The following is a 19525-nucleotide window of genomic DNA, read 5'->3' as shown; positions in this document are numbered from 1 at the left end:
TTAAATACTTAAAATTGTATTAGCTGTCACATTGCTGTCTATTAGAGGACGCTGCCTTTTGCTGGACATTCACATACATAGTGCCATTTTTTTTTACGTAGCCACTTTTTTAAAGCATTCTAAATGGGGTTTTATGTTTTTTAGATTAAACATACTACTCCGTGTTTTCTCTTTTGTTGTTTGTAGTTAATAGATTGAAATGCTGACGCAGTCTCCTTCGAAATTATTGCAGTTTCATCTGCCTACGACCGATGTGCTTTTATTTTGAAACACTCCTTGTCCTAGAGCAAGAAGACATCTTTCCGAGTGCTTTATTGCTGGAGGCTGTCAGCTTGCTGGTAGTTGAGATTTGTCTCCACACATGATGAGTTGCGGGCAGACATGACGATGTTTGACTTGTTTGAATGTAAACTACAGCGATTTTCGCTGTTGTTTTTTATCTTGTCGTGTAGCCTTTCACCACTGTCGGCTATCCATAGTTTGAAGGCTTCGTGGAATTTTCGGTTTAATGCGGCTCATAAAGCGAACGCTGAAGATTTGTGGTTTACTCAGAAGCTGGATCATTTTAACGGGGCGGACGACAGAGTATGGAAACAGGTGCTTGACGCAGTGTTTGTTTGCTTCTTGCATGAAATAAGTCTTTTTGCCAGGGAGTGTTTGCTTGCAGCATAATAATAAAAGTGCACAAATCAGTTCAACTCTTTACAGGAAGAAGTTCGTTTAGTCACATGACACGGCAGCACATCTCCAGAATACGTGCTGGTTAGGTTGATTGGCACTTCTGCTTTAGCCCTTTGTGCGTGCAAGTGTGGGTTTGTGCATGAGTGGGCCGTGGCAGTTTTCTGACTCACGCCCAGTGTTGTACATAGGCACCGGCCACCGCGAAACAGAATTGGACCAAGATAGGTTGAGAATGTTGTTTTGGTTACAATGAAAGAAAATCGGGGAAAATGATTCACTGACACGTTCCATTAAGCAAAACTATTAGTATGTAATTAAGAAATTGATTGGAATAATAGAATTCATCTATCGCAGCACTCGAGGACCTAGGCAGCCTTGTGGGTTTTAAACATGCTTAGTGTCTTAGACTTGATCAAGAGGAAGTGTTAATACTATAATAATGTAGTAAATTAAACTATATACAGGTGCATCTCAATAAAGTAGAATATCATTGAAATGTTAATTTATTTCAGTAATTCAATTCAAAAAGTGAAACTCGTATATTATATAGATTCATTACACACTGAGTGATATATTTCAAGTGTTTATTTTCATTTTGCTGATTATGGCTTATAGCTAATGAAAACACAAAATTCAGTATCTTGGAAAGTTATAATATTGTGAAAAAGTTTAATATTGTAGACTCAAGGTGACACACTCCACTCCGCTAATTAACCCAAAACACTGCAAAGGTGTCCTGAGCCTTTAAATGGTCTCTCAGTCTGGTTCAGTAGGCCACACAATCCTAGGGAAGACTACTGACTTCACAGTTGTCCAGAAGACAGTCATTGACACCCTCCACAAGCCGCAAAAGGTCATTGCTAAAGAAGCTGACTGTTCACAGAGTGCTGTATCCAAGCATATTAATGGAAAGCTGAGTGGAAGGAAAAAATGTTGCAGAAAAAGGTGCACAAGCAGCAGGGATAAACGCAGCCTTAAAAGGATTTGGGAAGTATGGCCCGTTCAGGTATTTGGGGAAGATTCACAAGGAGTGGACTGCGGCTGGAGTCAGTGCCTCAAGAGCTACCACACACAGATGTGTCCAGGACATGGGCTACAACTGTTGCATATTCCTTGTGTCAAGCCAATCCTGAACCAGAGAGAACATGAGAAGTGTCTTGCCTGAGCTAAGGAGAAAACGGACTGGACTGTTGCTCAGTGGTCCAAAGGCCTCTTTTCAGATGAAGGTAAATTTTGCATTTCATTTGGAAATCAAGGTCATAGAGTCTGGAGGAAGGGTGGAGAGGCACAGAATCCAAGTTGGTTGAGGTACAGTGTGAAGTTTCCACAGACCGTGATGATTTAGGGAGCCATGCCATCTGCTGGTGTTGGTCCACTGTGTTTTATCATGTCCAAAGTCAGCACAGCCGTCTACCAGGAGATTTTTAGAGCACTTCATGGTTCCCTCTGCTGAAAAGCTGCTAAAAGTACTAATACCTGGTTTAATGAAAGTGTCGCAGGCTGATTTGCCTCCATGCCACACTGCATTGATGCAGTAATTCATGCCCCGAAGTATTGGGTGTGTACATGGACATACTTTTCAGTAGGCCAACATATCTGTATTAAAAATCTTTTTTTTTTTTAAAGTGGTCTTATGTAATATTCTAATTTTCTGAGATACTGAAGTTTGAGTTTTTTGAGCAAAATGAAAAGAAATACTTGAAATGTATTACTCTGTATGTAAGCTATATAATGAATTTCACTTTATTGATGGAATTACTGAAAAAAAAAACAACTTTTCAATGATATTCTAATTTATTGAGATGCACCTGCACAGTTTAAAAACTAATAAAAACAGCTTTGTCCATGCTTAAAGATGAATCTCCAAGACTTTTATAATTCACAAAACCCATATACACCTACTTGCATAGTGCAGTCTTAGGAAAGTGGGCAAAAAATAAGTGTATGTCATACAGTATACCAACTAGATAGTAAGAAAAACCTAAATCATTTATGCAGGGCGATTGAAATCATTTTAGTGTTAATAAGAAATTACATTAATGTTCAAAGCATTGGCAATTTGTAGTCTTTTTGTTTTAGGCAGGTGTTAGCTAGTACTGCATCTCCTTTCATCTTGTTTTACAGATTTGTCAGTTTATCAGCATTGTTTGATAAATGTAAGTTCCTACATTTTTTGATAATGAACATTTCAACAACCCCTGCTAAAAATCGTGCACATGTGTTTATAGATATCCAACAAATCCCCTAGGCACACTTTAAATAATCTGAAGCAAGAACAACTTGTACCCCCACGCATCCTTAGTCATAGGGTAGAGTACTGACTGTCATTGTATTGTTGAGATCTCTTAAAAATGTAAGATTAGAACATAAAGAGATTCTGAAGTGCAGCTTAATTTTGTGCTGTTTTATATACTATTCTAAAGTGATTTCAATATCTACTGGTAGACTGTAATTTATCTAATTTTGTGAGCAAGTGTTTTCTAATACAGAGTTGCAGCAAACTAGTATGTCTCCCAGCAGAAAAGAGCACTAGGCAGGTTGAGATGGCAATCCTTTGAAGGACAGTGCCTGCTGCACACATGAGAACTTAGTATTCAGTTCAGCACAAAATTAGCATATTTGAAAAATATATTTTACATACATTTTCTGTTTTTATTGTTTATATATTTAAGTACCAATTAAAAACCAAACTTGTATTCATTGTTCTTGTGGCCAGGAATTACCATATTTTCCCACTTTCCTTTGCAAAACTGTAACTTGGAAAGTGAGATAATATATTATTCATTGTCAGACAATAATTATTTTATATAAGGGAAGTTGTATGTGTGCTGTTTCCTTACCTTCTTGTCTCATTGTAAAAAGGTGATCATATGAAACAGTTAGGTACCCTGCAATTTAGAAATCAAGCAAGGAAGATGTATTTGCAGCTTTGGCTTGAATGTTGGTTTCAAACAAAACATTTGTTTTATTGGAATGGGATGCTAACTGTAGCTTTCAGAAAGGGAATTCTTTCCAGGTGAATTTTTTTTTTCTCCCCCTCTTATGAAACACTAGAAGAAATCTAGAAGTTTTTAATTCATTTGCCATTTTTCAATGACAAGGTTCACCCAATTTTTCGATTTCAACGCCACACTTCTCTCTTTATATCTTGTCTTCCAGAGATACTTTATCAATGATACATTCCACCATCCTGGAGGACCTGTGTTCCTTATGATTGGAGGGGAAGGACCTGCAAACCCAGCCTGGATGCAGCATGGTACCTGGCTTGTCTTTGCACAGAAATTTGGAGCGCTCTGCCTGATGTTAGAACACAGATACTATGGAAAAAGCCATCCCACAGAGTATGTTAATTAGAGAATGTTATTGGTCAAATATCTGAAAACTAGCCAGCTTCTTTGTCATTAAAAATTCTCAGACACATTAACCATTTTCTTATTTAAGTATGACTGTTTTTCATGATTTTTGACCTTTCAAAAGAAAGAAATCCTTATCTGGAAACTTAAGTTTTATTTTCCATTTGAAGATTTTACTCCTCTGTATGCTGTTATCTCTTATGCTGTGTCTAAAAATGTAAAAATATATACATCTGATCTGAGGTTATGTATATTAAATTTTATAACAATGTTTGGCACAAGGAGTTGCCAGCATACCATTAACTGTTTGACATCTGTTTTTTAAAATACTCCACCCCAAAATTTTCTTGTGTTATGTTTATAGTGGTGACCAGTTACAAGCTTTAATGGTTTTTGTGGAAAAAGGACATACAGTGGTGTGAAAAACTATTTGCCCCCTTCCCGATTTCTTATTCTTTTGCATGTTTGTCACACAAAATGTTTCTGATCATCAAACACATTTAACCATTAGTCAAATATAACACAAGTAAACACAAAATGCAGTTTGTAAATGATGGTTTTTATTATTTAGGGAGAAAAAAAAATCCAAACCTACATGGCCCTGTGTGAAAAAGTAATTGCCCCCTGAACCTAATAACTGGTTGGGCCACCCTTAGCAGCAATAACTGCAATCAAGCGTTTGCGATAACTTGCAATGAGTCTTTTACAGTGCTCTGGAGGAATTTTGGCCCACTCATCTTTGCAAAATTGTTGTAATTCAGCTTTATTTGAGGGTTTTCTAGCATGAACCGCCTTTTTAAGGTCATGCCATAGCATCTCAATTGGATTCAGGTCAGGACTTTGACTAGGCCACTCCAAAGTCTTCATTTTGTTTTTCTTCAGCCATTCAGAGGTGGATTTGCTGGTGTGTTTTGGGTCATTGTCCTGTTGCAGCACCCAAGATCGCTTCAGCTTGAGTTGACGGCCAGATGGCCGGACATTCTCCTTCAGGATTTTTTGGTAGACAGTAGAATTCATGGTTCCATCTATCACAGCAAGCCTTCCAGGTCCTGAAGCAGCAAAACAACCCCAGACCATCACACTACCACCACCATATTTTACTGTTGGTATGATGTTCTTTTTCTGAAATGCTGTGTTCCTTTTACGCCAGATGTAACGGGACATTTGCCTTCCAAAAAGTTCAACTTTTGACTCATCAGTCCACAAGGTATTTTCCCAAAAGTCTTGGCAATCATTGAGATGTTTCTTAGCAAAATTGAGACGAGCCCTAATGTTCTTTTTGCTTAACAGTGGTTTGCGTCTTGGAAATCTGCCATGCTGGCCGTTTTTGCCCAGTCTCTTTCTTATGGTGGAGTCGTGAACACTGACCTTAATTGAGGCAAGTGAGGCCTGCAGTTCTTTAGACGTTGTCCTGGGGTCTTTTGTGACCTCTCGGATGAGTCGTCTCTGCGCTCTTGGGGTAATTTTGGTCGGCCGGCCACTCCTGGGAAGGTTCACCACTGTTCCATGTTTTTGCCATTTGTAGATAATGGCTCTCACTGTGGTTCGCTGGAGTCCCAAAGCTTTAGAAATGGCTTTATAACCTTTACCAGACTGATAGATCTCAATTACTTCTGTTCTCATTTGTTCCTGAATTTCTTTGGATCTTGGCATGATGTCTAGCTTTTGAGGTGCTTTTGGTCTACTTCTCTGTGTCAGGCAGCTCCTATTTAAGTGATTTCTTGATTGAAACAGGTGTGGCAGTAATCAGGCCTGGGGGTGGCTACGGAAATTGAACTCAGGTGTGATACACCACAGTTAGGTTATTTTTTAACAAGGGGGCAATTACTTTTTCACACAGGGCCATGTAGGTTTGGATTTTTTTTCTTCCTAAATAATAAACACCATCATTTAAAAACTGCATTTTGTGTTTACTTGTGTTATATTTGACTAATGGTTAAATGTGTTTGATGATCAGAAACATTTTGTGTGACAAACATGCAAAAGAATAAGAAATCAGGAAGGGGGCAAATAGTTTTTCACACCACTGTAGTGTCTGATAGAATGGGACCCAATAGTGACCAACGCTGGACAAAAGCAAACTATATGGAAAATGTTTGTGGTGAAAAAGTCAGTTCTCATGTCGCATAACCCTCATGTCATTTATCTAGTTGTATGCTCAAAACATGCAAAATGCACGCTTTTTTGCTAAAATATTATTAGTAACTTCTGAAATAAACTGGACAAATTATAAACCAGAAACTACAAGTATTTTAGGAAAGACTTTCTGAATAAAAGACCCACCTCTCCCCCTAATTTTATGGTCAAGAGTTTGTCTTCAATTAAAAATAATAGCACATGTATTTTATCTGCAGAGTAGACATCTTTGCTTGACTTGGCAAATCCTGTGGCTCTGACTATGTAAAAAAAATTGACCAGAACTACTGTGCTCAGTGGTTACTTTAATTCTATAAACTCGGAGTTCATCACTAGGAACCTGCATCAGAGGTGTCTGCTGTACATTTGCCATTTGATTACTGAAGATTCAAGTCCGGTGTAATGACAATTCTTCGATTAAGACACTGTACATGTTAGAGCTTGCTCTCTGACTTTTGAAGAGTGAAAGTGACAGTTTTAAATTTACTGTGAAATGTGACTTTTTTTTGGAAAATATTTCTCCATAATATATAACTTTGTAGAAATTCTTAAAAGGTTAGTTTACTATGTGTTAAAATCTCCTTAATGACTTGCAAAGGTTTTTGGATTGATGACTTCATTTTGAATGCTGTCCACATATGTGCTGAATTTGATATATAATGTACTTCCCTTGTCTTTTGTGACAAAATGAAGTTAAGAGTTGAGTGTAAATGCAACAAAGCACTTGCATGTCTTTTATTCTCTGAGCTAATAGGAGAATGTTGGTGGGTGTGTGTGGGGCACTTCTGTAACCTGCTGTGTACTTTGATTCTTTATTCCAGAAGCAAGATACAGCGACTTTATATAGTACAGTGCTTCCAATGGTTGTAAATAGTGGCATGGTATTACTGAGTTTTTGTTTTTCAATTTTTGTCATTTAAAAAAAATATATTTTAAACATTATAAGGTGCCAACACTTTTAAAGCCATGGGCAACTTTGGTTTCCTGCTTTTTTTTTGTTATTGAGTGGTAGTTTAGCTAGCTAGAAATTTAAATCATAATTTAATGAATAGTTTTGTGCATTTTTCTTAACCTGATTTTGTTGATCTGTGTTGTGATAAAAGATGCAGCAAAAATGAACAGAACTGCCCACTTTACCTAGTGAAATGCATGTAGTATTAGCTTGTCATATGACAAGAAATGTATTTTTAAGTGTCACCTTCATTGTTTTGACTTGTCTCACAGTTTATATATTTTATACTATGAACTTAATATTTTTCAATTAGATATACTTTCATCACACTGCCTTCTAGTGTTACTATCTTACATTTAGTATTTATCAATTTTGTATGCTATTTTATATGCAGTATATTCAGAATTGTTTTTAACAGTTTAGAACTGAAATGCTAAGCATGTAGTCCTAAATTTGTTATTTTTGTTATTGTAAATTGTACTTTATTGGATTGCAGACAGACATCTGTTTTTGTTTTGCACCACTAGATGGCCACAAATACATTGTGATAATTAGAAGCATATTTATTTCTTACACAGTTAGAAATATGAATGGGTCATTTGGTACATGTAGCTACTTTATTGCCTTATTTATTTATTTATTTTTTTGAAGTTCAGTTTTTAAATGTTTAAATCTTGCTATTAAACAACTTAATGACTGATCTGTTTTTCTGTATTTTTCAGAGACTTGAGTGTTGAAAACCTTGTGTACCTCAGCAGTAAACAGGCTTTGGGTGATCTTGCTCATTTCCGTACTGAGATGGCACAAAAAATGGGTCTGACTAACTCAAAGTGGGTAGCATTTGGGGGATCATATCCTGGATCGCTAGCAGCTTGGTTTCGATTGAAGTATCCTCACCTTGTGCATGCAGCAGTTGCCTCCAGTGCACCAGTTAAAGCTGTGGTTAACTTTCCAGGTAATAACAGTAAAATATTTTCAGAAATAAGTGCACCAGTCCATGCTGTTATTTAGGTTTCCAAATAAGTATACAGTACTTCTCAAAAATTGCTAGGGGGGAGGGGCAGATACCTTTTTGCTGCTATAATTTCCCCTACTGACTTTCACATGGAAAGAAAATTGAGATCTAAAACTTAGCAGTTTCAAGTTCATTGTTTTTATATGGAATAAACTTAAGAATTTATAGCACCTATAGCATTAATGCTTGCTATTTTAATAGTCTTTCTTCTTTGCTTTGTTTTAAAGCCATGGTTTAGAAACATTTGCCAGACCCCCACATTTTCACAAAAATCGAAACTCGGCAAATTATTTTGTTGACATACTCTCTCTCCTTTAGCATTAGTACATTTCTTACTAGCAGATGCATGGCAGCAGTACTTCTAGCTTTCCACTTTTTTCCTCCAGGTAAAACACTGTTGGTTTTGTTTAACTCATTGGCAGTTTTTTTTTTTTTTTTTTTTACTTTTGTTCGGGTTTGTTTTGTACTTAAGCTTTTGTTTAATCGTAGCCCAGCTTTGTCCTCTCCTTGAAGCTGTCAAACTGCCATGCAGCTTTTTTTGCGTGGTGGTGAAATTTAGTTTTGTCAAATTTGATTGTTTGTATGGGATGTTACTGGAAACATATCCTTACCTTGATGAAATACTAACCTTTATATAAAAAAAAAAAAATCTTTCAAAGGGGATGTATTCAGTAAGTTTGACAACTTTTTTCTTTGCACAATAGCCATTGACTTTAGTTCCTTTTTACGATGCAAGAACAGGCTAGGAATTCTTATTAATAAAATGCTTTATTTTAAAACACAATGTCACGTGGCAAATAATTGTATACCATGATTTTGAAGAAATAACTTGTACTTGAAACAGTGTAGTGCTGATGAGCTATTGATGAAATCAAAAGGATGCAGACTCCATTTGGTGTTGGCATTGGTGATTTTGTTGCACAAATAAAATGTGTGAAACTTCTAATGTTAATATAACATTATTGTTTTAAAAAGTATTTTTGTCTTATTAATACTGAAGGGAACTGCACCTTCCACAAAGGATATGCACTCTCTCCTTGCTAAAGGTTAGTAAATGAAAGTAACAAAATAAAACTGTAAATCACAAGAAAAAAAAAAGAATAAATTTTGTAAAGAAATGATGCAGCATCTCCAAATCAATGAATCTGTAGCTGTCAAAAATTACACTCAACATGTATGATTGGTTTTCAATGGTGTATTGTACAGCAAAGTGATAGAAAGTCATCTCCAGATTTTAAAGAATAATCACCATTGCCTAGAAGTATGGTCTGCAAAAAATGTTAATGAAAGTATATGCCGCAGCCCTAAATATTTTTTTCTTAAAACCACACTGCATTTGAGACCTAGCATTATGGTAAAACTGGAAAAAAGGGACCAACATCTCTTTATAATGAGCAATTCAAAAAATCGTGATCTTTCATGCTGTCCAATATGTAATGAAGCATTTAAAAAAGCATAGGATAAATATTTTCCAAGTATATTTTAAGAGAGGGGTTTTTAAAGCCAAAACAGATCATTTAGAAAATCTTTTTTTAGAATGTAATCTATAGTTTTGTTTAAGATTCCTAATCCATTATAGACTTTTAGACGTGATCTTGAGTTTTTGGTTATTCCTTTGCTAATTACATGTGTAATATCCTTAAATAGTTAGTTATAATGTCTGACTTCTGATGATATAAAAGACTAGGCTCTGGTTAACACAGCTTTTGAAAGCTTAGTGTTGTGTATGGTCCAGAAAAGAGATTGAAAAATTGCATGATTTAATAAAGACAAATGTATATTTGGAATATTTTATTCGGTGTGTCAGTTAAATTGTCTCCATATCCAATAATCAAATGATGAAACTATCTTTTTATCTGCATGCAAATGTTTATTTTATTTTGCACACTTAATTTTAGAGATTATAATGATCATTTTTAAATGCATGTAACCATTCTTACTACATCCATTGTTCTTATTTGGCTCATTATGCTTTGGATGAGAGGAAAGATAAGACACTAAGACCTTTGTCTGCCATGATTATTTCCTCATTCATTGTGCTCGTATAACAGTTAACATTTTTATTGCTAGAGCATTGAGGTAGTGATAAAATTTGTTCTAGACTTAAGTGTTAATTTATATATGATTTAAAAAAGCTTCTCTGTATGATAAGTATGCCATTTTAATTTTTTTACCTAACAAGCTGCCATGATTTTGGTCAGTTTGATGGTTTGTACACTATTTTACTTGTGTTTTCTTTGCTTGCCAGAATATTTGGAAGTTGTCCAGCGCTCACTTACCTCATATAGTGCTGCGTGTCCCCAGAAATTGAAATATGCTTCTGATACGCTTGTGAATCAGTTGAAAGACACCAAGAATTATGACAAGATTACTAAGGATTTCAGGTTTGTGTCTTCAGTCCCTTTATCGCAAGCATTATCATTTCCTTTATTGCGATTTCATATTAACTACAGTAAATACAAAAGATAGATACTTTATTAATCCCAATGGGAAATTCACATACTCCAGCAGCAACATACTGATAAAGAACAATATTAAATTAAAGAGTGATAACAATGCAGGTATAACAGACAGACAATAACTTTGTATAATTTTAACGTTTACCCCCCACCGGGTGGAATTGAAGAGTCACATAGTGTGGGGGAGGAACGATCTCCCCAGTCTGTCAGTGGAGCAGGACATTGACAGCAGTCTGTCGCTGAAGCTGCTCCTCTGTCTGGCGATGATACTGTTTAGTGGATGCAGTGGATTCTCCATGATTGACAGGAGCCTGCTCAGTGCCCGTCGCTCTGCCACAGATGTCAAACTGTCCAGCTCCGTGCCTACAATAGAGACTGCCTTCCTCACCAGTTTGTCCAGGCGTGAGGCATCCCTCTTCTTTATGCTGCTTCCCCAGCACACCACTGCATAGAAGAGGGCGCTCGCCACAACCGTCTGATAGTGTTTCTTTAAAGAATAAAAGGATCTTAATCTTAACAGCTTTTGTTCATTGCCTGAATTTTCTTGGTAATCAAGCTATTTTGTAAAATTCTGCCGCAGAAATAGTTATGAACTTGAAGAACTCATTCACATCTTCCCCTTTTTGTTTAAATAAGCTAAAGTAACAATAAACCCATACAGACCCAATTCATCGATTTGTTGTGCCCCAATAAATGTGAAAATGGTTTTTCTTTTTGGTTACACAAGGCATCCATGAGTGAAATATACCATTATTCTTTACTAGTTCAACAGAAACAGTTGCTAGTAAAGCATTGTAATTAGTGAGTCATCCTATTTCATTTCATTGGCCACTGCCAGATTAATAGATACATGTGTGTACTAGTGTATACACTTTCACAGTAAATGGTATAATAAGAAATGTACAGAATTTTTTACAAAATTTTGTATGAAAATCTTTCACTAAGCAAGACAAAATTATCATGAAAAGTAACATATGTATTTGATTCTGGAAGAGCGCTGCTTTTTAAGCATAATGAAATCTGCAGTAATGAGCAAGTCAAAAAAACATTTTTAAAAGTCAATCTTTAGCTTGTAAACAATCATTTTATTAATTACATTGGTTCTGTTTGCATTGTTATTGGTCTGATTTTTAAAAAACTGTTCACAAATAGTTCTGAGAGTGAGATATTTATATTTACATAAAGCTTGAGTTATATTGATTAAAGTCAGAAAAATATATGTGCTGTACTTCATGTAAGATTATTTTAAACAGCACATTTTATAAACAATACAATTTATAAAAACTTCAGAAGATAATGATGAAATAAATATATACTTATACTGTATCAAGAGTTAGTTTAAGCAGTTGGCAAACAGGCATTATTATATATCTTGTTTGTGAAAGGTTTTTGCAGTGATTAGTGTATACCTACTACATACTTTAGTACAAGGAACTTGATCATTTTATCTTTTCTGTATTGCATTTAATTCAGACTAACTACATTTAATTCAAACTTCATTAGTTACCAGAAAATTATTAATAAAGTGAAAAATTTCTGTTCACTATTATGCAAAAAAGATGTTATAAAATGATGCATAAAATTGTAATGTGTAAAATATGCAGAAGGTGTAAATTTCATTATTAAATGGTCTATTGCTTTTTAAAGAATAATTGCATCCTTTGCTTTTTATCTGAGTTAGTGATGGTTTAAAGAGAGCTACTTCACTTGCTTTACTAGTAAACTTCTCTTTGACTGTTTATGCATCTACGATGATAAAATTGTGCAGTGCATAACGTGATAGTAATATGGAGTAAAATTGTGTTATAGTTGCAGAGTGGGAGACTTTTTTTTTTTTTTTTTTTTTTTAAGTTCATGCAACATGGCACATTCAGTAATAGTAAACCAAGATGCTTAAACATAGAGGGTAATAGTAAATGTAAATGCTTCTTTGCAAGTGATTGTAATAAACTTATTTATTGGATTTCTTGCATTGTGTCTCTGTTTTAGATTGTGTGATACATTAAAGGCATCCTCAGATTCTGACCTGCCATACTTCTTGGAAACATTAGCAGGAAACTTTATGGATGTGGTCCAGTACAATGAAGATAACCGAGAATTTGAGGTGAAATTTTGAAGGGTGCTATGTGTGGCTTTAGATCACTTTTGAAATAAAAGTACCTTGATATATTGTTTAGAATTGACAGGAATTGTGTTGAGCAGGCACTAAATTAAGGAGTATATGATGAAAGTTCATTATGTGAGGCTTGTTTTAGGATGTGTTAAATAGATTAAGGCAGCCATGATAAAATTTTGCTTGTTTTAAAGAAAGATCCAAAATGTAACTAAAGTCAAAGAAATGATTTACCATGAGTTTTTATGATGTTTAATGCATTTTAACTGCCATCATTTCAAGTTTGAAATATATACTGTAGGAGTAACTAGCTGTGTTACTGGGCTTCACCCAGGAAATTTAGTAAGGCATTGGGCCTCTGTTATTGTGCCATAATTTAATCAGATGTATCAGAAGTACAATGTAACTGTTTTATCATGTAGGCTCCTTTGGTAACCCTATTTTCCCCTTTATACCCTTTATTGTGTTGACATTAATAAAATGTTTTAAATCCCATGTAATTATCACTCTGTGGTCAGGTACTTAGGCCTTCCCTTCTACATCGTAACCTCAGTTGGACAGAGTAAAGGAATATGCAGGAGTTAAGTTACTCATTTAATTATGTATTATTAATAATATGCCCATAAATATTAAGGAAGCATGTTACAATGTGAATTTTGGCAAACCATGCCATTACAACTTAAGTAACAGTGCATCTTGTGTCCATAAGTGGCTCTCGGCTTCTATTTATTCTAGCTTGCTTTGCTTCCACATGCCTGCCTCATAAAAATCATTTTTCAGACCAACAGAATTCATTTACCTATCCCTTCCTGGACCATGTACCAATGACCGCATTCAGGTAAAATTCAACTCCCAGTTGCTTTGTTTAGGCAGTTTATGGCCTTCCTCCAGGGATGGCTTATATCCTCAAAGTTCAAACACGGTCACCTTTGCCAGACTGGTTTAATACACATGCTCCATCCACCCCCATTAAAAATCCTGGAGAGGAGGATGCTCCATACATGGGGAGCAAATGCATGGGCACACTCATTTACATATAAAAACTTATATTGGTTTTCCCACCCTGAATAAATATAACACTAAAAATGTAAATCTATAATACTCAAAAAATCCTTTAAATTGCTGGAATAATTCATTATAATTAATACTTATAGGTGAACGTTATGCATCTCTCCTCTATGTACTATTACATTTGCCTTGTCCTAACTTACAAATAAAAACAGACATTATCAACTTCTATACTAGAAATTAACCCACAAAAATCAAATCCTTTTCTGTATACAATATTACATATATTACATTATTGAATATGCTGCATACAATTACCCTTCAGTAAAATATTCCAGCTGTCGAGGAATTTTTGCTTTTTTTTCTACTGACTGATGTTGGCTTTTGTTAATGGTGATTGGAAAACACAATTTTACAAGAACTTGTATTATTTTGAATTCAGACTGGTATTTAGTAGAAATAGGAGTTTGGGGGTATAAATGTAATTTTACACTGCAGCACATCCTGTAAAAATAATAGTTTCAATCAGATCTATAATCTCAAACCATTACTAAGTGTTTGAGGGTTTAAATCAATAGCATTATACACTTATTACATACAGCACTGATGTTTACAGGCCGCACATTTATGTGACCCATGCTAGGAACTGAGTGTTGCATATCTCTCTATTATAAAAGAAAATCTTGAGATGAGACTATTGCCAAGAGATTTTTTCAAGTCCTGCCCTCCTCTCAACCTTTTACAGTTAATGGTCCACACTCACGGTCTTCTCACCTTTCATTCGTGTGAATGCTTTTGTCAGACACAGTTCTTGCGCTTTCAGCTCTTTTAAATTTTTATGTTTTCCTCACTTTAAGTTCCCAATAAAAAGACTTATTATATCCAAATCTTATTGAAGAATTACATCACAAAGGGTTATCAACAGAAGAAATGAGTACACGGGCAATCCTAGCACTGAGAAACGATGTCAAATGAATTAAAATTGTCGATCGATTGCACGGCAAATTGGTTAAATACTGAAACAGTTGGTGGTGATGGTGTGGAAGATAACATCAACTTACAATACCCCGTTGAATATCTACAACCGTTAACTCCGTCCGGTCTTCCACTTGCTGAATTACTGTTGAAAGAAGGATTTATTGTAATGTTATTGCGTGTAAAATTTTAACAGGCGACAAAGGTAATGTAGTACATTTTCCGTGGATAACATTAGACACCAAAGGAGATCTTGATATGCCATTCATATTAAAACGTTTCCCGTTAGAATAGCTTTTGCTATGACAATTAACAAATCACAGGGACAAACATTCAAAAAAGTCGATTTATTTGAGAGAAACGATATTCACTCATGGGCAGTTATATGTTGTCACGATGTAAGTCCAAATATGGAAACAAAATTCAATGTGATTCCAAATATTGTTTTTTCTGAAGTTTTATAGTTAAAGTGTAAGTTTAAAAAGTATTTGCGTGTTAATTTCAAAGCCAAACAGAACGAAAACATATAACACAGGGGTGCCCACACTTTTTCGGTTTGTGAGCTACTTTTAAAATGACCAGGTCGAAATGATCTACCTACATTAAAAATGATATATATAATACACACACTGAGTATACTTTATTCATAAAATATATGTTGTCATACCTTGCATAACTGAGTAACCTTTATGGCACAGTAACAATTTAAGATGTTTATGGTCACTACAGTATTTGGATTTAGTAATCTTCATGTGGTAAAAGGCTGACTCGTATAAAAGTAGAGCCGAATAATGCAGTCAAGGAGGTCATGTTTGGGTACTTTTCTTCTGTGAGTAAGTTCCAGAACTGTCCAAGAGCCCCAGACTTCAGCTGAATGTCATCCTGTAGTGTCAAAATCTCATCCTCCACTGTAGAGGAGTTTTAGGTGAAACAGTGTTGCAGTTTTTGATGCGGGTGTGTCTGCCTTTGCTTTTGAATTCAGCCGAGTGAAAAATGACAGCTTTCCGATTTAACTGCAATTTTAGTTCCCTCTCCTTTCTCTTTCTCAGATCGCTTTTCGGAAGGAAGTCAGTTTTGTAGTTTTTATGAACCATTCGAAAGTGCCTTTCCACATTTTCCTTCTTTGGAATAGCAATAATAGATTGACAGATCAGGCAAACGCACTTCGATTGTGACATTGTGAGAAAAAAATCCTCTTTCAATTCCACAGCCAGCCCATACCCTCCCCAAACAAATTTTTTTTTAAATGCCTTCTTTAGTCAATATAAATTGGAAGGCTAACTAGATCACATCCGGAGTTTTGCAGTAGTTTGCCGTTTGATCATGCGTGCGGGATGACCAGTGTATTAGAAGAAAAGAGATCGGAGACTGGCCGCCCTGTATGTCAATCAAGTGGCAAATGTGATAGGGAGGATATATGATAGGCTAACATTTAAAAAAAAAAATTTTTTGAATGCAACGCAATCTACCTGCACTACCTTTCCGATCTACCGGTCGATCGTGATCATTGCATTGGGCACCCCTGCTCTAACACAACATGAAAAATAATTTTCTTTCAATTGATTGTTTTACTATTTTTTTATTATGGTTAATCACTTGCTATAAATTAAAATAGTTAGGTGTATTATGCATATGTAACAATTCTCGGTTTAAATTGTACATCCGCTTCCCCATACGCGAGTCTAGAGGTCTAGAGGTTAAGTTATATTTGTTAAACTGTTTCAAGGATTTGTAAATTTTAAAAAGTTATCAAAGTAAACCATGAAGTATTTGACTTACTAATAATTCAATATCAATACAGTCCCTTGTACTGAAGTACAGTCCCCATTTAACCTCCTAAAATAACATTTGCAGATTAGGCATAGTAGTAAAATTCATTACTCTAAGCATACATGAAAATGCTACCACATATGCAGTGCACACCTTCACCAGAGTGAAGTGTCCATTACATATCCATACTGTAGTAGAGCGAATTTAAAGGTCCAAATCCACAAATAGACCAAAAAATAAGCAGTGAAACAATTGCCACTTCCATGAGCTGCAATGTCACGCCCCCAAACAAGTATAAATGATGAGTCAGAACTTAGGGCAGCTTTAAATAAACACAACAAAAACTTGGCTACTGTAACCCTGGCAAAATGTTAGAAATCTGAGGATAGCTACTTGAACTAATATTTAATTTAATAAATTTTCCTTTTGCCTTGTATTTTGTAGCAGTACCTATGTCTGAGAGCAGTACATTATAACGGTTCAGAAGTGTATTCAGGCCGTTGCCAAATATTCCCCCCCCACCCCCAAAAAAAGAGAAATTATTTAGCAAATGTTCTTAAAATTTATAGGTTGCAAGAACATTTGCTTAAGATATGTTTCAGCTTAACTCAATGTGTTGGAAGCACTGATGTGAAGTAAAAGAGCACAGGAAATCATGGTATTTTGGAGAATGTTTTCTAAATAGTTTTTGTGATAATCTTCCTATTGAGGTTGGAGTAACGATAACTTGTATAAAATGTGTGAAATATTGTCTATTCCAGCAGTGTGTAATGTCAAAAGTACAAAAGGGGATGTATGAAAAAGACTTTTAACAGCAGCACTGCTATAAGTGCTTTGTGACATTTCATAGGCCAACCAGAGGTGAAAACAGGCTTTGCATTATTACAAACAATTTGTTATACATTTCAGTGAAGTGTCAGTCATACTCTGATGTCCATCCAGCCATCCATTTTCTATTAACATATTTACTGTAACTGTGGTCTTAAACATTGATGAAAAAAAAAAAAATGCCCTTTTTTTTTAGGGTATTTTAGTAACATAGGGCATCCATTCCGAGGGCGTTGCCCTGGCCACTCTGCCAAATGTTAGTAATACGTGAAGTTCAAATTCCCTGAATTTTTTCTTTTTCTGTGTTCTCCCATGGTTTGAAAATAAAGGCATCACTGAGAAACATGGCCAAGTTTGTGTGATTAGATTATGATAATTTTTTTTTTTTAGTTATTTTTTTTTTTTTTTAGATAATTGTTAAGTATTTTATACCATTAATAAGTAGTCGGGCGGCACGGTGGCGCAGTGGGTAGCGCTGCTGCCTCGCAGCTGGGAGACCTGGGGTCCTGGGTTCGCTTCCCGGGTCCTCCCTGCGTGGAGTTTGCATGTTCTCCCCGTGTCTGCGTGGGTTTCCTCCGGGCGCTCTGGTTTCCTCCCACAGTCCAAAGACATGCAGGTTAGGTGGATTGGCGATTCTAAATTGGCCCTAGTGTGTGCTTGGTGTGTGGGTGTGTTTGTGTGTGTGTGTACTGCGGTGGGTTGGCACCCGGCCCAGGATTGGTTCCTGCCTTGTGCCCTGTGTTGGCTGGGATTGGCTCCAGCAGACCCCCGTGACCCTGTGTTCGGATTCAGCGGGTTGGAAAATGGATGGATGGAATAAGTAGAGTCCATTTTTCTGGCATACCTCATTAGCAACACATGCAGTATTCAAAGCTAGAAAAGTTTTCTAGATATTGATATTTTTTTAAAAAGTTTCCTATACAATTAAACCTAGTTAAATTTGTTTTGTCTATTTCCATAATAAAGCAGTAACAATTCTTATTACAGTTGTGTTGCATCACTGATATTTTGGTTTATGCTGCCAGAAACGATCAAAGTTTCTCAGTCCAGTTATGCCAAGAATGGCAAGCATTGCAATTTAATTTCTAATCAATACAAAATTATCATTATCTTCAGGGTCTAGTGATTAATGTGACCGTGATCCTTAGGCTCAAAACCAAAAAAGAAAAATCTTTTCACAGTGAGCAGATGAAATATTAGCAAATGTAGGGAAATTGCTGAAAAAATGACACTTTTCAGGTTTACTGTCACAGCATCACTTCCCATAGTATAAGAATGAGTTTCCATGTAGTAACCTAGTAATGACATAAAATCATCTTGTACCTGATCCTATTTCCCCATTGATATCTACTCGAGAGAGACTTACCTTTGAGATCTGGCAATTGGTAGTAGCTAGAAAGCTGCTTCTTATTTATGGATATCTGCTGATTTGGTCAAAAAGGCCAACCCTAATCTGGAGAATCATGTATGTTGTTATAGATAGCCTGGCTGATGTGAATCGGAATGAAGAATTGTTTTGTTTTTTTGTGCTATTAATATATTATACCTAGTAAATACCAGGTTTAAGCACAATCTTACATATATGTAACAGAATATCTTCCACCTGAGGTCAGTAATCCTTTTTGTAGTTCGTAATTGAAGGGCATATTTTCTGAACTGTTGCACTATTGTGTATAGCACTGTGTGATGTAGAGGAAACTGTAGACAGGCAATTTGGTGTGTGTACACCAGTGATGAAATGAGCTGCCCTATTTGTTAATACCAAAATAAAAATCAGAGCTTTGAAGCAGAAAACACTTGATTATGCCATTTAGCAGAACTGCTAAATACAAATATACGTACATACACTAAATTTGTGTTATTTGCATGGATTTTGAAGCCAATCTAATATTCATTAGTGTAACATGTAAAATGTGACTAATGTAGTAGAAGCACAAGTATCATATATTTTTAAAGGAATTTTGGCAAATGTAATGCAGACTAGTAGTTAAACTGGAGATCCAGTTAATATTCTTATTTTGGACTTGTCCACAGACTAAGCAGTAACATAGTTTGATCACTTGTTTGACACCTTGAAAACCATAATACAAAGGCTGTTTTACAGGAGTTCTGAAATAAGCAATTAATGTTAATCTGATAAGTCTGATTTCACATAGGAAACCTTAAACTTTGGACAATTTAAATAAATAGGAGAAACAAATTTGGAAAATTTTAAAGTACTAGGTATCTCTCAGA

The 19525-nt window shown here is 35.5% G+C and overlaps 1 protein-coding gene across 1 annotated transcript in view; it reads left to right on the top strand.

Moving 5' to 3' along the window:
- Positions 1-298: 298 nt before the first annotated feature.
- prss16 (serine protease 16) overlaps positions 299-19525 on the top strand; it is a 32071-nt gene continuing 12844 nt past the window's right edge. Inside the window, exons 1-5 of the mRNA XM_028794422.2 lie at positions 299-597; positions 3841-4022; positions 7845-8077; positions 10386-10521; positions 12586-12700. Coding sequence (XP_028650255.1) covers positions 382-597; positions 3841-4022; positions 7845-8077; positions 10386-10521; positions 12586-12700 — 882 coding nt within the window. The 5' untranslated portion in view covers positions 299-381. The remainder of the gene's footprint in view (positions 598-3840; positions 4023-7844; positions 8078-10385; positions 10522-12585; positions 12701-19525) is intronic.

Source organism: Erpetoichthys calabaricus, chromosome 2, assembly GCF_900747795.2.
Source record: "Erpetoichthys calabaricus chromosome 2, fErpCal1.3, whole genome shotgun sequence".
NCBI lineage: Eukaryota > Metazoa > Chordata > Cladistia > Polypteriformes > Polypteridae > Erpetoichthys > Erpetoichthys calabaricus.
This window is presented reverse-complemented; position numbering and strand designations above follow the sequence as displayed.